The sequence below is a fragment of the Elephas maximus genome, chromosome 2 (assembly GCF_024166365.1).
Source record: "Elephas maximus indicus isolate mEleMax1 chromosome 2, mEleMax1 primary haplotype, whole genome shotgun sequence".
In the NCBI taxonomy this organism is placed as follows: Eukaryota; Metazoa; Chordata; class Mammalia; order Proboscidea; family Elephantidae; genus Elephas; species Elephas maximus.
The window spans coordinates 44,050,864-44,067,796 of NC_064820.1; the positions used below are offsets into that span (position 1 = coordinate 44,050,864).

Here is a 16,933-nt window from a genome sequence, read left to right on the forward strand (position 1 = left end):
CAGAGTTTCTGTTATTGCCGTATCAGAGAATGAAACTGAAACTGTTACGGTAAAGCTGATGCCCTTTCTCTTGGGGTTTATTTCCAAACAGGTTTGGGTGGATGGCGCAGGCTGGAGTCCTGCCCAGCGGGAAAGCCACACAAACACACGGAAGGTGTGACCATTATGTGTGGCTGCAAGGGTGGTTCTGCTGAGGCTGCTCTGAGCCAGGAGTGGGAAAGCCCGATGCTTGACCTCAGTGGGTTGAGCCTTAATCACGTCTCCTCCCAGGCGGTTCTCTCCCCAGCTGCCCTCCCACCCTGTTCAAAAGCTTGGCTGACAGTGGAAGCAGCCATCATAGAGCTTAGTGACTGGCAGAGGCAGGGGCCAGAGCACACTTCTGGGGACTAAATCAGGAGCTAGGCACAGTCTGTGTCCAGACTGACCCCTGGGATGCTCACCTGAGAAATACCCACCAAAACTAAAACACCGAACCAGTTGCCGTCTAGTCAATTTGGCTTCATGGCATTCCCATGTGGACGCGGTTTCAAAGTAGAACTGTGCTCCATAGGGTTTTCAAGGCTGATTTTTTGGAAGTAGATTGCCAGGCTTTTCTACTGAGGAGCCTCTGAGTGGACTCAAACCTCCAGCCTTTCAGTTACCAGACAAGCTTATTAACCTTTCGTACCCCCCAGGGCTCTTCCAACACCTCAGCATGGCTTATAAGGCTCTGCCTGATCTGACCACTCCCTCACTCTGCCCTGACACCTGTACTCCCTCCAAGCCCTGGCTTCTTCCTGTTTCTACAGTTCTACCTCTTCCTTGGCCGTGCCCCTATTCCCTATGTCTAGCGTATGGGACACACACTGCCACTAGGTGCACCCACAGCCACTTGTACAGTCCCCGTAAGAGTACTGATCCCAACTGCCTGCCACTAGTTTGTATTCCCCACCATCGTCAACCCACTAAGGGCAGGGATTGGTCTTTCTTATTTACTGTTGTTTGCCCAACATTTGACAAAATGCCTCGGACATAGCAGGTGTCCAATAATATGTGTCAAATAAATGATTAGATTCTGCTACTACTTTTTTATTTTTTTTACCATAAACCAAAGCAAACGATAACTTAAGTTACTCGAAGTGTATTTATCGCCAGAGATCTCAGTTTTTTTTAATTTATCTTCTGTATGCTGTCTTATGATATTTCAACTTGTTGCTTAAGGCTCAAGTTTGAATGAGTTTAGACATTACATATTACACAGCTTGTTATCTAGCCCACCCACTGGAGTTTAGGCTATTAAAATGACCAGAAGTAGGGAAAGTCTTTGTGGTAACTGACATTGGGGAGTTCCTTGCAATTTCAATAGATGGAAGAATGTCTCATCCTTTGTATTTGATAATAAGGAGTGCCCCCCACCCACGTGCCTCTCCCTTTCTCTTGGCCCCCCAGGGGCTCCACCTTTATCATTACGGAATATAACTATAACTGGCCATACTGGAACGCTGATTAGGCATCCAGCTCTGTGCAAAGTGCTACCTAAGTAGTAGCCCATTCCTTCCTTGCAGCAGCCAGGAGGAGCTAGTCTGTTCCAGTCAGTCACAAATAACCCCAAAACATCAGCAGCCAGTAATAAGGGTTTGGGGGCAATGGTGGTTCAGTGATAGAATTCTCACCTTTCGTGCGGCAGACCCAGGTTTGATTCCCGGACGATGCACCTCATGCACGGCCACCACCTGTCTGTCAGTGGTGGCTTGTGTGTTGCTGTGATGCTGAACAGGTTTCAGCAGTGTTTCCAGACTAAGGTGGACTAGCAAGAAAGGCCTGGCAATCTACTTCTGAAAATCAGCCAGTGAAAACCCTATAGACCACAACAGTCTGATCTGCAGCTGATCATGGGGAAGACACAAGACCAGGCAGCATTTTGTTCTGTTATGCATGGGATCGCCATGAGTTGGGGCTGACTAGGTGACAGGTAACAGCAACATACGTGTTTATTTCTCACTCATGCCACATGTCCATTAATGGTTAGCTGCAGCTTTATTCGGAGACTGAAAGAATAGCCACTGACCCTTCATCATGGCAGAAGGAGAAAAGGACCTGGCTCTGAAAGCTTCTGCCCAGAAGTGATTCATGTCTTTTCTGCGCATGTTTTGTTGGACAGAGCAAATCACGTGACTGCACCTGAGATGGACAGGTTGAGGATAATCTTCCTGCAGGGAGGGGCACTACAGGAAGAGGCACTAAATACTGGCAAATGATAATTCAGTCTACCACACTCACCATGACACAGCAATGAGGTAGAGTCTGTGATTCCCATTTTACAGATGTTGAAACTGAGTCTCAGAGAGGTTAAGAAATTTACGACCATCCGAACAAGTGGTAAGTAGCAATGCAAAGCAATGTGAAAGTTAAGCAAATATGTAGACAGATGGTTGTGATAGGGTCTTGAGGCTGTCTCTACCTGAACAGGCACAAAGCATAGTTGATCGTCTTGATAATATATTCTAAAGTTATAACATGTATTGTTTTTACTCTGTTGGCAGGGAGGCTTCACACAGATTAAGTGCAACACAGACATATTTATCGGTGGTGTCCCCAATTACGATGACGTGAAGAAGAATTCGGGCATCCTCAAGCCATTTAGTGGGAGCATCCAGAAGGTACAACCTTAATTTTCTTGTATTTATGGTGTGACCCGGACTGTGATTTTCACATAGGGTGATAGAATCAAAGTTTATGAACAGAGCAATCTGCTGAACCCAAATAGAATCTTTGAGAAATTTTTTGAAGTTTTAAGTTTCATTTCTTAATGCACACAGCCTAGCTTCCCATTTCCACTGTCTTAAACACCTGCTCCTGGGTCCATACCCAGCAGGCATCCCACGAGTGCCACTCAGAGAAGACAAATTCCTACAGCAAATCCACCAAAATATTGTGGGACAGGTGAGTGAGGCAAATGGCACCAGGTCACCAGGATTCTTCTCCAACAGGGAAGGAGACCAGTGGGGTCTAATAGCAGTACTAGCAGTCCCCAGATTATGAATGAGTTCCATTCCTAAGTCTGTCTTTAAGTCGAATTTGTACATAAGTTGGAACAGTTAGGTACAGTTCATATCTAATGTCGGCCAAATGTTTGTCATAGTATATAATATATAGCATACCTTTCTATGCATAAAAAACCCTAAAGAAATACTTCCAGATATGCTAAAACATCTTTAACATAACATAGTAACAATAATAATAATGTTTTGATATGCCCTGCAAAGCAGTGCCCATTTGTTATTACGAACCATTGTATGTGCCTCGAATTTTTTTTTAATAATTTTTATTGTGCTTTAAGTGAAAGTTTACAAATCAAGTCAGTCTCTCACACAAAAACCCATATACACCTTGCTAAAAAAAAAAAAAAATTTTTTTTTTTTTTTTTAGCACACTCCCAATTACTCTCCCCCTAATGAAACAGCCCGCTCTCTCCCTCCACTCTCTCTTTTCGTGTCCATTTCACCAGCTTCTAACCCCCTCCACCCTCTCATCTCCCCTCCAGGCAGGAGATGCCAACATAGTCTCAAGTGTCCACCTGATCCAAGAAGCTCACTCCTCACCAGCATCCCTCTCCAACTCATTGTCCAGTCCAATCCATGTCTGAAGAGTTGGCTTCGGGAATGGTTCCTGTCCTGGGCCAACAGAAGGTCTGGGGCCATGACCACCGGGGTCCTTCTAGTCTCAGTCAGACCATTAAGTCTGGTCTTATGAGAATTTGGGGTCTGCATCCCACTGCTCTCCTGCTCCGTCAGGGCTTCTCTGTTGTGTTCCCTGTCAGGGCAGTCATCCGTTGTAGCTGGGCACCATCTAATTCTTCTGGTTTCAGGATGATGTAGTCGCTGGTTCATGTGGCCCTTTCTGTCTCTTGGGCTTGTAATCGCCTTGTGTGCTTGGTGCTCTTCATTCTCCTTTGATCCAGGTGGGTTGAGACCAGTTGATGCATCTTAGATGGCTGCTTGCTAACGTTTAAGACCCCAGACACCACTCTTCAAACTGGGATGCAGAATGTTTTCTTAACAGATTTTATTATGCCATTTGACTTAGATGTCCTCTGAAACCATGGTCCCCAGACCCCTGCCCTGCTACGCTGGCCTTCAAAGCATTCGGTTCATTCAGGAAACTTCTTTGCTTTTGGTTTAGTCCAATCGTGCTGACCTCCCCTATATTGTGTGCTGTCTTTCCCTTCACCTAAAGTACTTCTTATCTACTATTTAATTTGTGAATGCCCCCTCCCACTCTCCCTCCCTCTCCCACTCTCCCTCCCTCCCTCCCCACCTCATAACCACGAAAGAATGTTTTCTTCTCAGTTTAAACTATTTCTTAAGTTCTTATAATAGAGTTCTTATACAATATTTGTCCTTTTGCAGCTGACTAATTTCACTCAGCATAATGCCTTCCAGATTCCTCCATGTTATAAAATGTTTCACAGATTCATCACTGTTCTTTATTGATGCGTAGTATTCCATTGTGTGAATATACTGTAATTTATTTATCCATTCATCCGTTGATGGGCACCTTGGTTGCTTCCGTCTTTTTGCTATAGTAAACAGTGCTGCAGTAAACATGGGTGTGCATATATCTGTTCGTGTAAAGTCTCTTATTTCTCTAGGATGTATTCCAAGGAGTGGGATTGCTGGATCATATGGCAGTTCTATTTCTAGCTTTTTAAGGAAGCGCCAAATTGATTTCCAAAGTGATTGTACCATTTGACATTCCCACCAGCAGTGTAGAAGTGTTCCAGTCTCTCCACAGCCTCTCCAACATTTATTATTTTGTGTTTTTTGGATTAATGCCAGCCTTGTTGGAGTGAGATGAAATCTCATTGTAGTTTTGATCTGCATTTCTCTAATGCCTAATGATCGTGAACATTTCCTCATGTATCTGTTAACTACCTGAATGTCTTCTTTAGTGAAGTGTCTATTCATATCTTTTCCCATTTTTTAATTGGGTTATTTGTTTTTTTGCAGTTGAGTTTTTGCAGTATCATGTCGATTTTAGAGATCAGGCACTGTTCAAAATGTCATAGCTAAAAACTTTTTCCCAGTCTGTAGGTAGTCTTTTTACTCTTTTGGTGAAGTCTTTGGATGAGGGTGTTTGATTTTTAGGAGCTCCCGGTTATCTAGTTTTTCTTCTACATTCTTTATAAAGTTTTGCATACTGTTTATGCCTAATGTTGTCCCTATTTTTCTTCCATGATCTTTATCGTTTTAGTTTTTATATTTAGGTCTTTGATCCATTTTGAGTTAGTTTTTGTGTATGGAGTGAGGTATGGGTCTTGTTTCATTTCTTTGCAGGTAGATATCCAGTTATGCCAGCACCATTTGTTAAAAAGACTGTCTTTTCCCCAATTAACTGTTTTGGGGCCTTTGTCAAATATCAACTGCTCATATGTGGATAGATTTATGTCTGGGTTCTCAATTCTGTTCCACTGGTCCATGTATCTGTTGTTGTACCAGTACCAGGCTGTTTTGACTACTGTGGTGGTATAATAGGTTCTAAAATCAGGTAAAGTAAGGCCTCCCATTTTGTTCTTCTTTTTCAGCAATGCCTTATTTATCCAGGGCCTCTTTCCCTTCTATATGAAATTGGTGATTGTTTCTCCATCTCATTAAAGAATGTCCTTGGTATTTGGATCGGAATTGCATTAAATGTATAGATCGCTTTTGGTAGAATAGACATTTTTATAATGTTAAGTCTTCTTATCCACGAGCAAGGTATGTTCTTCCACTTATGTAAGTCTCTTTTGGTTTCTTGCAGGAGAGTACTGTAGTTTTCTTTGTTTGAATTTTTAATATAATAGGCTTTACAGTCCGTTTTAACTATGGGTTGTATGTAAATCAGATGTTCATAACACAGGACCGCCTGTAGTCTTGGCTGTTTGTCTCACCTTGGAATTAGTTTCATGTTTGCTCGAAACAAGTTTTCTTGGGCAAGAGTCAACCCTCATGCGCACCCTACCTCATGTTTCAGCAGTTTTTGTCTATCGGTCATTAACCAAGCTCTTAAGAGCATAGATTAAAGCATCCTTCCATAGAAGACTCAGAAAAAAACACTCAGCTAGTGAAAAGATACAGGGCCTGACCCCACTCACGCATGTCTCTTATTTTTCTCTTGGGGCTGCCATGGTTCTTTCTGGTTATGAGAATATGCTCTGTCTGCAATAGATGCGCAGGGTGGACTCACCAGCCCAGATTGCCAGGAACACCAAACACTGGGAGAGAACGCATCTGAGGAAAACATATTCAGTTCCCTGCTACTACCTCATCCTGTTTTCCTTCAGTGGCCAGTGGTAGCGTGGGGGCCATCGATCTTCTTCAGAGCAGAGGCAAAGCACAAGAGAGGCTAAGATGCAGGAGGGACAGTGAAAGGACATCCTGTCGTGATTTGCTCCTGGCGCAGTGGGACGGCCTGCTGAGGCTGTGTCCCTCTGTCCCAGTGCCAAGCCCATCAATATTGACTGACTCTACTGTGTTTCCTTTTGTTGCTGAACTGTAATGTCAGTGACAACTCCATTTAGACCATTGTCCCTCATGAGTGGGACTGGCCATGTTTAATCCTGTCTCTGAAATTCTTGAAGTTTCTGGGTGTCTTAGTCATCTAGTGCTGCTATAACAGATGGCTTTAACAAACAGAAATTTATTCTCTCACAGTCTAGGAGGCTAGAAGTCCAAATTCAGGGTGCCAGCTCTAGGGGAAGGCTTTCTCTGTTGGTTCTGGGGGAAGGTGCTTGTCATCAATCATCCCCTGGACCAGGAGCTTCTCAGCACAGGGACCTTGGTCCAAAGGATGAGCTATGCCCCTGGTGCTTCTTTCTTGGTGGTATGAGGTCCCATGTCTCTCTGCTCCCTTTGCTCTTTTATATCTCGAAAGAGATTGACTTAAAACACAACCTAATCTTATAGATTGAGTCCTGCCTCATTAACATAACTGCTTCTAATCCCACTTCATTGACATCATAGAAGGTAGGATTTACAACACCTATCACATCAGATGATGAAACGATGGGCAATCACACAGTAAGTGGGAATCATGGCCCAGCCAAGTTGATACATATTTTGGGGGTTCACAATTGAATCTGTGACACTGGGTGATACAGTTAAGGAGTTTGGCCGCTAACCAATTTTGGAGATTCGAGTCCACCCAGAGGCACTTTGAAAGAAAGACCTGGCGATCTACTTCTGAAAAAAACCCAGCCATTGAGAACCCTACTTTGACACATGCGGGGTCATCACCAGTTGGAATCAACTCAAGGACAATTGTTGGTGGTTGGAATTCCCACATACGAAGCAGTTAGAGATGCTGGAGATGTACTCCCTTCTCCCCACCCTTTCTGTCTCGCCCTCTCTTCACCCATCACACACATCCTTTTCTTACTCGCTTCCTTAAGGCCTCCCTCCCCTCCTGGTGACAGGGTCACAGCTGTGCCATATCCCACACTAAGTGATGCCTCTCTTGGCTTGTCTCAGGAACAGTCTTTCACTGGCGGCACGGAAAAGGGAAATTGTGGAAAGATTCCGGCTACTCTCCAGCAGCTTCTGGGATGCAGGGCTGGGGAACAGTTTTTTCCCATGGTTCATGGATTTGTGGCAGGAGGTGCCAGTGGGGCTCCCTGGGAGGTGTTCACGCTCTCACCAAGTGCTGCAAGGCCTGTGTGACACTGAAACACCCACAGCTCCAAACCAAAGACTGGAAAATTCAGGTCCATCAATGTGGGACTGTGTAGTTAACCTCTCTCTGGAGGGCAATGGTGGTTCAGGAGTAGAATTCTTTCCTTCTGTGGGGAAAACTCGGATTCGATTCTTGGCCAGTGGACCTCAGACACAGCCACCACCCATCTGTCAGTGGAGGCTTGCATGTTGCTATGATGTTGAACAGGTTTGAGCAGAGCTTTCAGAATAAGACACTAGGAAGAAAGGCCTGGTGATCTACTTCCAAAAATCCGGCAATGAAAATCCTATGAATCGCAACAGTTCAAGCCCATTGTGCATGGGGTCTTCGTGAATCAGGGGCCAGCTTGATGGCAGCTAGGAGCAACAACAAACCCTCTGGATAATTCATCAGTTTTGCCAGCACCACATTGCAGGGAAAAGGGGATGCGAGCAAAGGAGTCCTCCTGCCCTGTGAATATGCACAGGGGGCTAAGGATGTGATCTGAGTTTTATTTTATTTTTTTTTAATGGTGGGGAAGGGGATATGGTGAGGAAGGGTATTCAGGAGTGCTGGGGAAGGAGGACAGCAAACGTGGGGGCGGAACAGTCTTCTAGGCCCAGCTGGTGAGCGTTAGAAGACTACACCGGAACATTGACCGTAGTGACACAGTATCACACCGCAGAACCTTTCCGCACTGCACCACCTCGGAAAAGCAGTCGCTTCCGCTTTGGTTCCTGCAGTCGCTTCCGCTTTGCCTCCTGCCTGCCTAACACCGTCTTGTACTCACCCTAGTCTGCTCTGTACAGCGTTTCTCAGCCTTGGCTGCATCTTAGAATTGCCTGGGAAGCTTTTGAAAATTTCCGATGACTGGGGCCCACCCTCAGACTCTGACTCAGTTGGTCTGGATGGGGCCTGGGCACTAGTATTTCTTAAAAGCTCCTCAGGCCATTCTAATGTGCTCTCTAGTCACTGCGACTTCTTTAGGGCCTCCACCAGTGGCCTGGTCTTCTAGAAACCAGAGGAGCACTTTATTATCCTCGGGTTCTCCTGAAGTGCCAGATGTACCCCTTCAGCTCCTTAAGAGCTTACCAGTTGCCATCTAGTTGATTCTACTCATGGCGACCCCATAAGTTAGCTGCAGAGTAGAACTACCTCCATAGGGTTCATCATGGCTATTACCTTTCAGAAGCAGATTGCCAGGCCTTTCTTCCAAGGGAATCTCTGAGTGGGCTCCAACCGCCAGCCTTTGGATTAGTAGCCTTGCACTTAACCATCTGCCGCTACCCGGGGACTCCTTTTCATCACTCTCAAGGCTGCAAAAGTAGGAACTGGATTTTTGGGTTCTTCCCCTCAGTATGTGGAGTAGCTCAGGTTAGAAATCTGAGGGAAGCTCAAGAAGACTGAAAAGATGTATTCTGAATCCCTGAATGTCTTTACATTTTCTGTCCCCAAGATCATCCTGAACGACCGGACCATCCACGTGAAGCATGACTTCACATCTGGTGTGAATGTGGAGAATGCGGCCCACCCCTGCGTAGGCGCCCCCTGTGTCCATGGGGGCAGCTGCCGGCCCAGGAAGGAGGGCTATGAGTGTGACTGCCCCTTGGGCTTCGAGGGGCTGCACTGCCAGAAGGGTAAGCACTGCTTCTAGCAGGGAGGGGTGGGGCAGTCTGCTGGGGGACCACTACCCTAAAGGAAGATTTAGTACAGCCAGACTGATTATTAATGATTTTAATAAATTATTAGATGACTAATTATATATAAATTGAAGTATGAGCAACTTTCTGAAGAGTGCTCTTGTCCATGCTACCTGACTTCTCTGTGCCTCAATTTTCTCACCTGTAAAATGGGAATAATGATAACAGTCTCTAACTCTGAAGGCTGTGATGTAGATTAAATAAGGTAATGCTTATAAAAGGAACCCTGGTGGCACAATGGTTGTGTGCTCTGCTGCTAACCTAAAGGTTAGCATCTAGTCTACTGGATGGCAGTGGGTTTGGTTTTTGGTTAGTATTATTGAGCATTTACCAGGCACTCCTCTAAATGCTTTATGAGCATTGTTGTTCGGTGCCATTGAGTCGATTCCAACTCATAGCAACTCCATATGACAGAGTAGAACTGCCCCATAGGGTTTCCAAGGAGTGACTGGTAGATTCAAACTGCCAACATTTTGGTTAACATCTGTAGATTATTATTACTGGTGACAAAAATCAGATCCATTACCAGGCGCTGTGAGCTCCTCAGCTTCCAGCTTGCCCTTGTTTGAAAGCTTGGGCGGCCATAGACCATGAGTCCCTGCTGGACCAAGCTTTGCTCACCTGCTCAAGGAAAGCAGAGGCCATGGCCCTGCTGTTAGAATAGACCTGCCCACAAACAGCCACGATCACTGGACCTTCTTGTTTCTAAATGTCAGTAAGAGCACACCTGCTTAAGAACTAATAAAAAACAAAAACAGACAAGCCTGAAGGAGATAAAGCAGCAGGCACAAGTGACGGGACATGCAAGCTCACTCCTTTTTGTTTCATGGTTCCTGATCTTTATCAGAGTTAGGACTGAAAGGACGACTGTCTGTCAAGTACAGGCAGGTATTTTGGTGCATGGAATGGTAGGAAAAGGTGTTTTACAGAAAAACCCACTGCCGCCGAGTCGATTCCGATCCATAGTGACCCTATAGGACAGAGTAGAACTGCCCCGTAGAGTTTCCAAGGAGTGCCTAGTGGATTTGAACTGCCGACCTCGGTTAGCAGCCGTAGCACTTAACCACTACACCACCAGGGTTTTACAGAAGCCTTGGAAGATCTGAAAGATGCCAAGTTTCCACTTTGAAGGCTGAGCGGTATTTCTTTCACTTAACCTTGAAACCGGCGTGGCAAATCATACAAAATGTATTTTTAACATAGCTCACCCTAGTGATGAACTTTCAACCCTCAAAGAAGAGTAATTGATCCATTTGTGAATTATCCTGATTGTAGCTCTAAAAAACAAACAGTTTGGCTAATAGGTTGTACTTCCAGAGATTTAGTTCAGATTTGGCTCGTTAACTCAGAACATTGGGTTTGGATTTTATACATCAGGGTTTGAATTTCCAAAGTCTCTGATTTTACCCCAGGCTGTTCAAGCTTGCTCCTGCCTTTAGACGCTAACATTAATGGTCAGTACACAAAGGCTTAAACGAGCATTTAGCTTCGGGAATTAAAGCAAGAAGGAAAGGATAATTGGTGAGCTTGTTAGCCCTTGTCTCCAGCTACGTTAGCCATAAGAGTTATAAAGGGCTCGCATTTATAGCTTCATAACTATAGGTTCAAGTTCAGTGAGAAAAGCCAGAATGAAGATTCCCAGTGGCAAGATTTGAGGGAACGGACAGTGGTAGGGGGTGGGGGATGGCGAGAGGGCCTTGAGGCATTAAGATCTCATTTCCTGCAATGTACTAGGCTAGAATCAGTTGCCATTGAGTCAGGTCTGTCTCATAGCAACCCCATGTGTGTCAGAATAGAACTGTGTTCCATAGAGTTTTCAATGGCTGATTTTTCAGAAGTAGGTTGCCAGGCCTTTCTTCCAAGGCACTTCTGTGTGGACTGAAACCTCCAACCTTTCAGTTAGCAGCTGAGTACATTAACCGTTTACACCATCCAGGAACTCCAAGATTAAAAACCAGGAGAACCATCAGCTGCACTCTGTGTTGTATCAATATCTCCTTGCTTTTTTTTAAAATAAAGATACCGCTTCTGGCAAAATGGCAGCCTTTGCCAGTTCTAGAAAGGTTGATACATAAGAGTTGTAATACAATATTATAATGAAATGTGCACAGATCTAGAGTTAAAAAACCAAAAGGGGAGAACACATTCGGCATTTCTCAAGCTGAAAGAACTGAAGAAAAAATTCAAGCCTTGGGCTGCAATAGTGAAGGATACTATGAGCAAAATGCTGAACGATGCAGGAAGCATCAAAAGAAGATGGAAGGAACACGCAGAGCCCCTGTACCAAAAAGAATTGGTCGGCATTAAACCATTTCAGGAGGTAGCATGCGATCAAGAACTGATGGTATTGAAGAAAGAAGTCCAAGCTGCACTGAAGGTATTGGCAAAAAACAGGGCTCCAGGAATTGACAGAATACCAATTGAGATGTTTCAACAAACGGATGCAGCACTGGAGGTGCTCGCTCGTCTATGCCAAGAAATTTGAAACACAGCTACCTGGCTAACTGACTGGTAGTACCTATTCCAAAGAAGCGTGGTCTAACAGACTATGGGAATATAGAACAATATCATTAATATCACATGCACGTAAAATTTTGCTGATGATCATTCAAAAGCGGTTGCAGCAGTACATCCAACAGGGAACTGCCAGAAATTCAAGCCGGATTCACAAGAGGACTTGGAGCAAGGGGTATCATTGCTGATGTCAGATGGATCTTGGCTGAAAGCAGAGAATACCAGAAAGATACTGACCTGTGTTTTATTGACTATGCAAGGGCATATGACTATGTGGATCAGAACAAATTACGGATGACATTGTGAAGAATGGGAATTCCAGAACACTTAATTGTGTTTATGCAGAACCTACCTGTACCTAGACCAAGAGGCAGTAGCTCCAACATAGCAAGGGGATACTGTAGGGTTTAAAATCAAGAAAGGAGTGAGTCAGGATTGTATGTTTTCACCATACTTGTTCCATCTGTATGCTGAGCAAATAATCCCAGAAGCTAGACTATATGAAAAAGAATATGGCATCAGGATTGGTGGAAGACCCATTAACAACCTGTGAAATGCAGATGACACAACCTTGCTTGCTGAAAGCAAAGAGGACTTGAAGCACTTATTGATGAAGATCAAAGACTACAGTCTTCAGTACAGATTGCACCTCCACGTACAGAGGACAAAAATCCTCACGACTGGACCAATAAGCAACATCATGATAAATGGAGAAAAGACTGACATTGTCAAAGATTTCATTTAACTTGGATCCATAATCAACTCCCATGAAAGCAGGAGTCAGGAAATCAAGCCACGGATTGCATTGGGCAAATCTGCTGCAGAAGACCTCTTTAAAGTGTTAAAGAGCAAAGATGTCACTCTGAGGACTAAGTTGCACCGGACCCAAGCCATGATATTTTTAATTGCCTCATATGCATTCAAAAGCTGGACAATGAATAAGGAAGACCGGAGAAGAATTGACGCCTTTGAATTATGGCGTTGGTGAAGAATACTGACTTTACTATGGACTTTTTTTTTTTTTTTACCAGAAGAATGAACAAGTCTATCTTGGAGGAAATAACAGAGTGCTTCTTGGAAGTGAGGATGGCGAAACTTTATCTCATGTGCTTTGGACATGATATCAGGAAGAATTAGTCCCTGGAGAAGGGCATCATGCTTGGTAGAGTAGAGGGTCAGTGAAGAAGAGGAAGACCCTCAACAAGATGGCTGCACACAGTGGCTGCAGCAGTGGGCTGACGCATAACAATGATTGTGAGAATGCTGCAGGACCAGGCAGTGTTTCGTTTTGAAACATTTTTGAAACTTGATGGCACCTAACAACAACATACGAGGTGTATGGCCTGTATCCCATAATTTCCTCTCCCGTTATAATGACTTGAGAGGATTAATGGGACTCTGAATACAGGCTGGGGCTGTTAAAGATGACTTTTTCTGGGCCCCTGCAGTTACCAGCTGTGGGCAGTTCCCATGTAGACTGCTGTAATACTGGAGAAAGCATCGAGTCCCATGTAAGGATTTGAAGGAAAGGGAAGAGGGATGGGCAATTGTATTGTTCCACAGAGATGGAAGAGAAAATATTAAAAGTCTGGGTACCTTCTTAGCTTGAAAGACCAAGGACGGTTAGAAGCCATCCTTAGCTGTCAGATAGAATTCATTCATTCAGGAAGGTGTTTCTTAGGCTCCTATAATTAAAGAGCCTTTTCTCCCTGGGGATCAGATCATGATTCAAAAGCAAGAGCGTGCTCCTAGTATTTCCCACAGAAGTTAAACCGACCCATTTACATTGAGCAAGTACTGCAGAAGTCATCAGCACTAGGCCTCATTCGTGTATACCTGGGGTCACCTTCTACTCAGGGACTTAGTTTTCTAGATCCTTAAAAGTCTGCTTTTCTCTAGCTAGTCCTGTCTCACTATGTGGCTGTTACTAGGTGCCATTGAGTGGATTTTGACTCATAGTGACCCCCCTAAAAAAAAAATACTCCCCATCCTTTCCTCTTTCTCTTTACTCTCACCAAAATTTATCTATCTTGTGTCTCAGTCCTTCAGAACTCTTTTCTCTGCTAAGTAAGTTACTAGTAAGTTAAGGCAGAGTTCCACAGAGTGCGTGTAAAAAACTAAGTCCTGAGGACTATTAACAGCAGTTTACACACACGTGTAGACAAACACACATACATTCAGACACAGAATGAGAGGGGTGTTCCATGGACAAATAAATTTGGATAACACTGGTTTATCCAAACAGAGTTAAGTAGTTCTCTTCTGTAGGACTTGTCAGAGCCTTTGCTATGCTCTGTGTGTTCAGATGGGGAAGTACATAACACAGCTGTTTTCTCCTGAGGTTCTTCCTACCAGTAATGGACAGGTCACTTGGGAAAGAACTTCTGAGCCCCCGTTGTTTCTCCCTTCCCTGCATTGCAGAGAACAGCTTGGACTCAGAGTGTGCAGGCACCTTCCGGCCACTAGATGGGGCTGTTTCACTGTAGCCGGTGGGCTACTCCGCCTAGACCGCAGTCACAGCTATTGAGGCGTAACAGTCGTAAAGATCAGATTTTATCTGCTCAGTATTGACCCACCATACACTCAGTGTTTAGAACATTTTAAGTTGTACTCAGTACAGTCATATCTACTAAGTACGTGGGATTGACTTGGGTGATTTTTTTTTCCTTTGGTCCCAATGTATTTTTTAAAAAATCCTCCGCCCTGCTGTCAATTCCGATTCATAGCAACCCTATAGGTAGCCTCGGTAAATTTGTTGCTGTTAGTTGCCTTTGAGTCAATTCCAACTCATGGCAGCCCCATGTGTACAGAGTAGAACTGCTCCACAGGGTTTTCAAAGCTGTGACCTTTTGGAAGCAGATCACCAGACCTGTCTTCTGAGGTGTCTGTGGGTGGGTTCGAACCACCAACCTTTTGTCTAGTAGTGAAGCGCTTAACCCTTTGTGCCACCCAGGGACTCCTTCAGTAAATAGAGATCCTACTTTAAAAAAAAAAAAACTCAGTATGTAAAAACACAAATTAATAAAAACAAAAATTACGCATACTACAAAGGATTTCTTTTCTTAGAACGGTGTATCATGAAATAGTTGAAAATTTGGGGCTATTTAACCGAGATGTTGGTTTCTAGGTACTTGAAGGGCTGGTAGTATAGAACAAGTTATTATATTTTTACTTTGTGGCTACAGATTCAGCTTAATGTAATAAAGAATTCTGTATCAAGTAGAATCCCCCGATGGTGAAGCATGCTGCTCTGTGAATTAGTAAAAGTCCCATCGTGGAAAGTGTTTACTCAGGGGCAGGGTGGCCAGCCATCAAGACTGTAGTTGGGAGGAATCCAGATGGCAGGGAAAGCTAGCCTGCAGCACCCCCGGCTTTTCTTTCTCTAGGGTCCTGTGATCCTAGTAAAGAGCCAGCCCTCCCTTCCACTCTTTATGGCCTGTTGGGAATTTCAAGTCCCTCAAGTGGAAAATTTGCGTTGCCTGGGCTGCTGTGCTTGGAGGCTGCTACTCATTGGGGTATTGTTTTGTATGTCATCAGATGACACGAGCTCTTAGATATAAATGGGAGGGAGCGATAAAAACACGTTTCTGTGAAACTATCAGTAAGGATGCTGCTTCACAGAGAAAAGACAGTGTAGAAAAAAATAGGTGTAACAGGCTAGGTTAACATGTCATCATGTTTACAATATTTAAGCAAACCACAGTGCCACCAGAAAGTGCTAGATGGTTATTTCCAGTGTTTTAGGATGGAATTTATTTTATCTATATATACTCATGAAACTGAGTATTTTTTCACCATTTTGTATTCAAATGGTGACATTTCTGGAGAAGATCCTTGCCCTGTGTTAATCATAAAATAAGCAGGTCTGTGGAATTTGCAAAGGGAGGGGGAAATAGAGTGATATTTTCCAAGATAGAGAGGAAAGAGGTAGCTGGCTGGCTTATTTCCTTTTTCATGGGCAGCCTAGAATCAGGAAAGTAATCATCTTTGGTAAGGTAAGTAACTCATTAGCAAAGAACTGTTTCTCCAGGTTTGGAGTTAAGGTTTAGAATAAATATGGATTGTAAGTTCAAGGTTAGGGGAGCTTCAGAAGTGTCAGACAACTTATCATAAGCATGGTGCCCCCACCACCTACTCCTTCACTCTAGCACCATTAAGCTGAGATGGGAGAGGGGAGGCAGGGTTACTGGGAAAGATTTCCAGTGGCCCCTGTTGGGATTCAAATTCACATTCCCTGGGAGGACACGCTGGGCTGGGCAGAGCTTTGTGAGGGAAACAAGGCCGGTTTCAAGGCAGCTGCTTGAACCAAAGCAGTTGAGGTTTGACAATGCCTGTGAATTCTGACTCTCCCTGTTTTGTTTCATGCTGGCACCGGGCAGAGTGTGGGAACTACTGCCTCAATAGTAAGTACAGTAAGTTCTCTGAGAGCTGATGAAAGCGCTCTGGACTCATGCCAGGGCCTGCCAGGGCAGGCCGCGCAGCCAGCCGTATGCAGAGGGGAGCCAGGGTAAATGGTGGGGGAGTGGGGACATACCTACCCAGGGGGTAAAAATTCTCTCTCCAAGGCGCTGGCCTGAGAACACGCTTGTTTCCCAGTTGGACCACCGGTAGCGCCTGAGCTCAGGGCTTAGCAGGCAGCTGGACAGGCTCAGACAGACCCCTCTGGAGGCTCCGTGTGCAGAGCTGACGCGTGACAAGCACGTCCTGACCATTTCAATGAGTCCAGGGGAACTATGGCTGTTGGCTACAGGCCCACGTCCATAGCCAACAGCAGTGGGGGTGGACCCTGGCTGTACCTCTCACCTTGGGAGTGAGCCAAACCTGGTAAGGGCTCCTTGGTTATGTTTGGCTCTGGAGAGGAGGCCTAGTCAACTCGGATATTCTGTCTCTTCCTTCTCTCGGCTCTCGTGTCCTAAAACCAGGGCTGGCCATCCCAACCAAGAGCTCCCTTTTACCTCCTCGTTTTTCCTACCTTTTATTGTCTTATTTTTATTTTCTATTTTCATTCATTTGTGCATTATCTCTTTATTCTTTTTAGCCTTCTCCATTTT

At 44.6% G+C, this 16,933-nt stretch overlaps 1 protein-coding gene across 2 annotated transcripts in view; it reads left to right on the forward strand.

Annotated features, from left to right (window-relative positions):
• The window catches only part of EGFLAM (EGF like, fibronectin type III and laminin G domains), a 283,876-nt gene that overhangs the window by 210,385 nt on the left and 56,558 nt on the right, over nucleotides 1-16,933 (forward strand). For both annotated transcript variants that reach the window (XM_049862604.1, XM_049862598.1), the window contains exons 17-18: nucleotides 2,523-2,639; nucleotides 9,125-9,305. In XM_049862604.1, coding sequence (XP_049718561.1) covers nucleotides 2,523-2,639; nucleotides 9,125-9,305 — 298 coding nt within the window. The remainder of the gene's footprint in view (nucleotides 1-2,522; nucleotides 2,640-9,124; nucleotides 9,306-16,933) is intronic.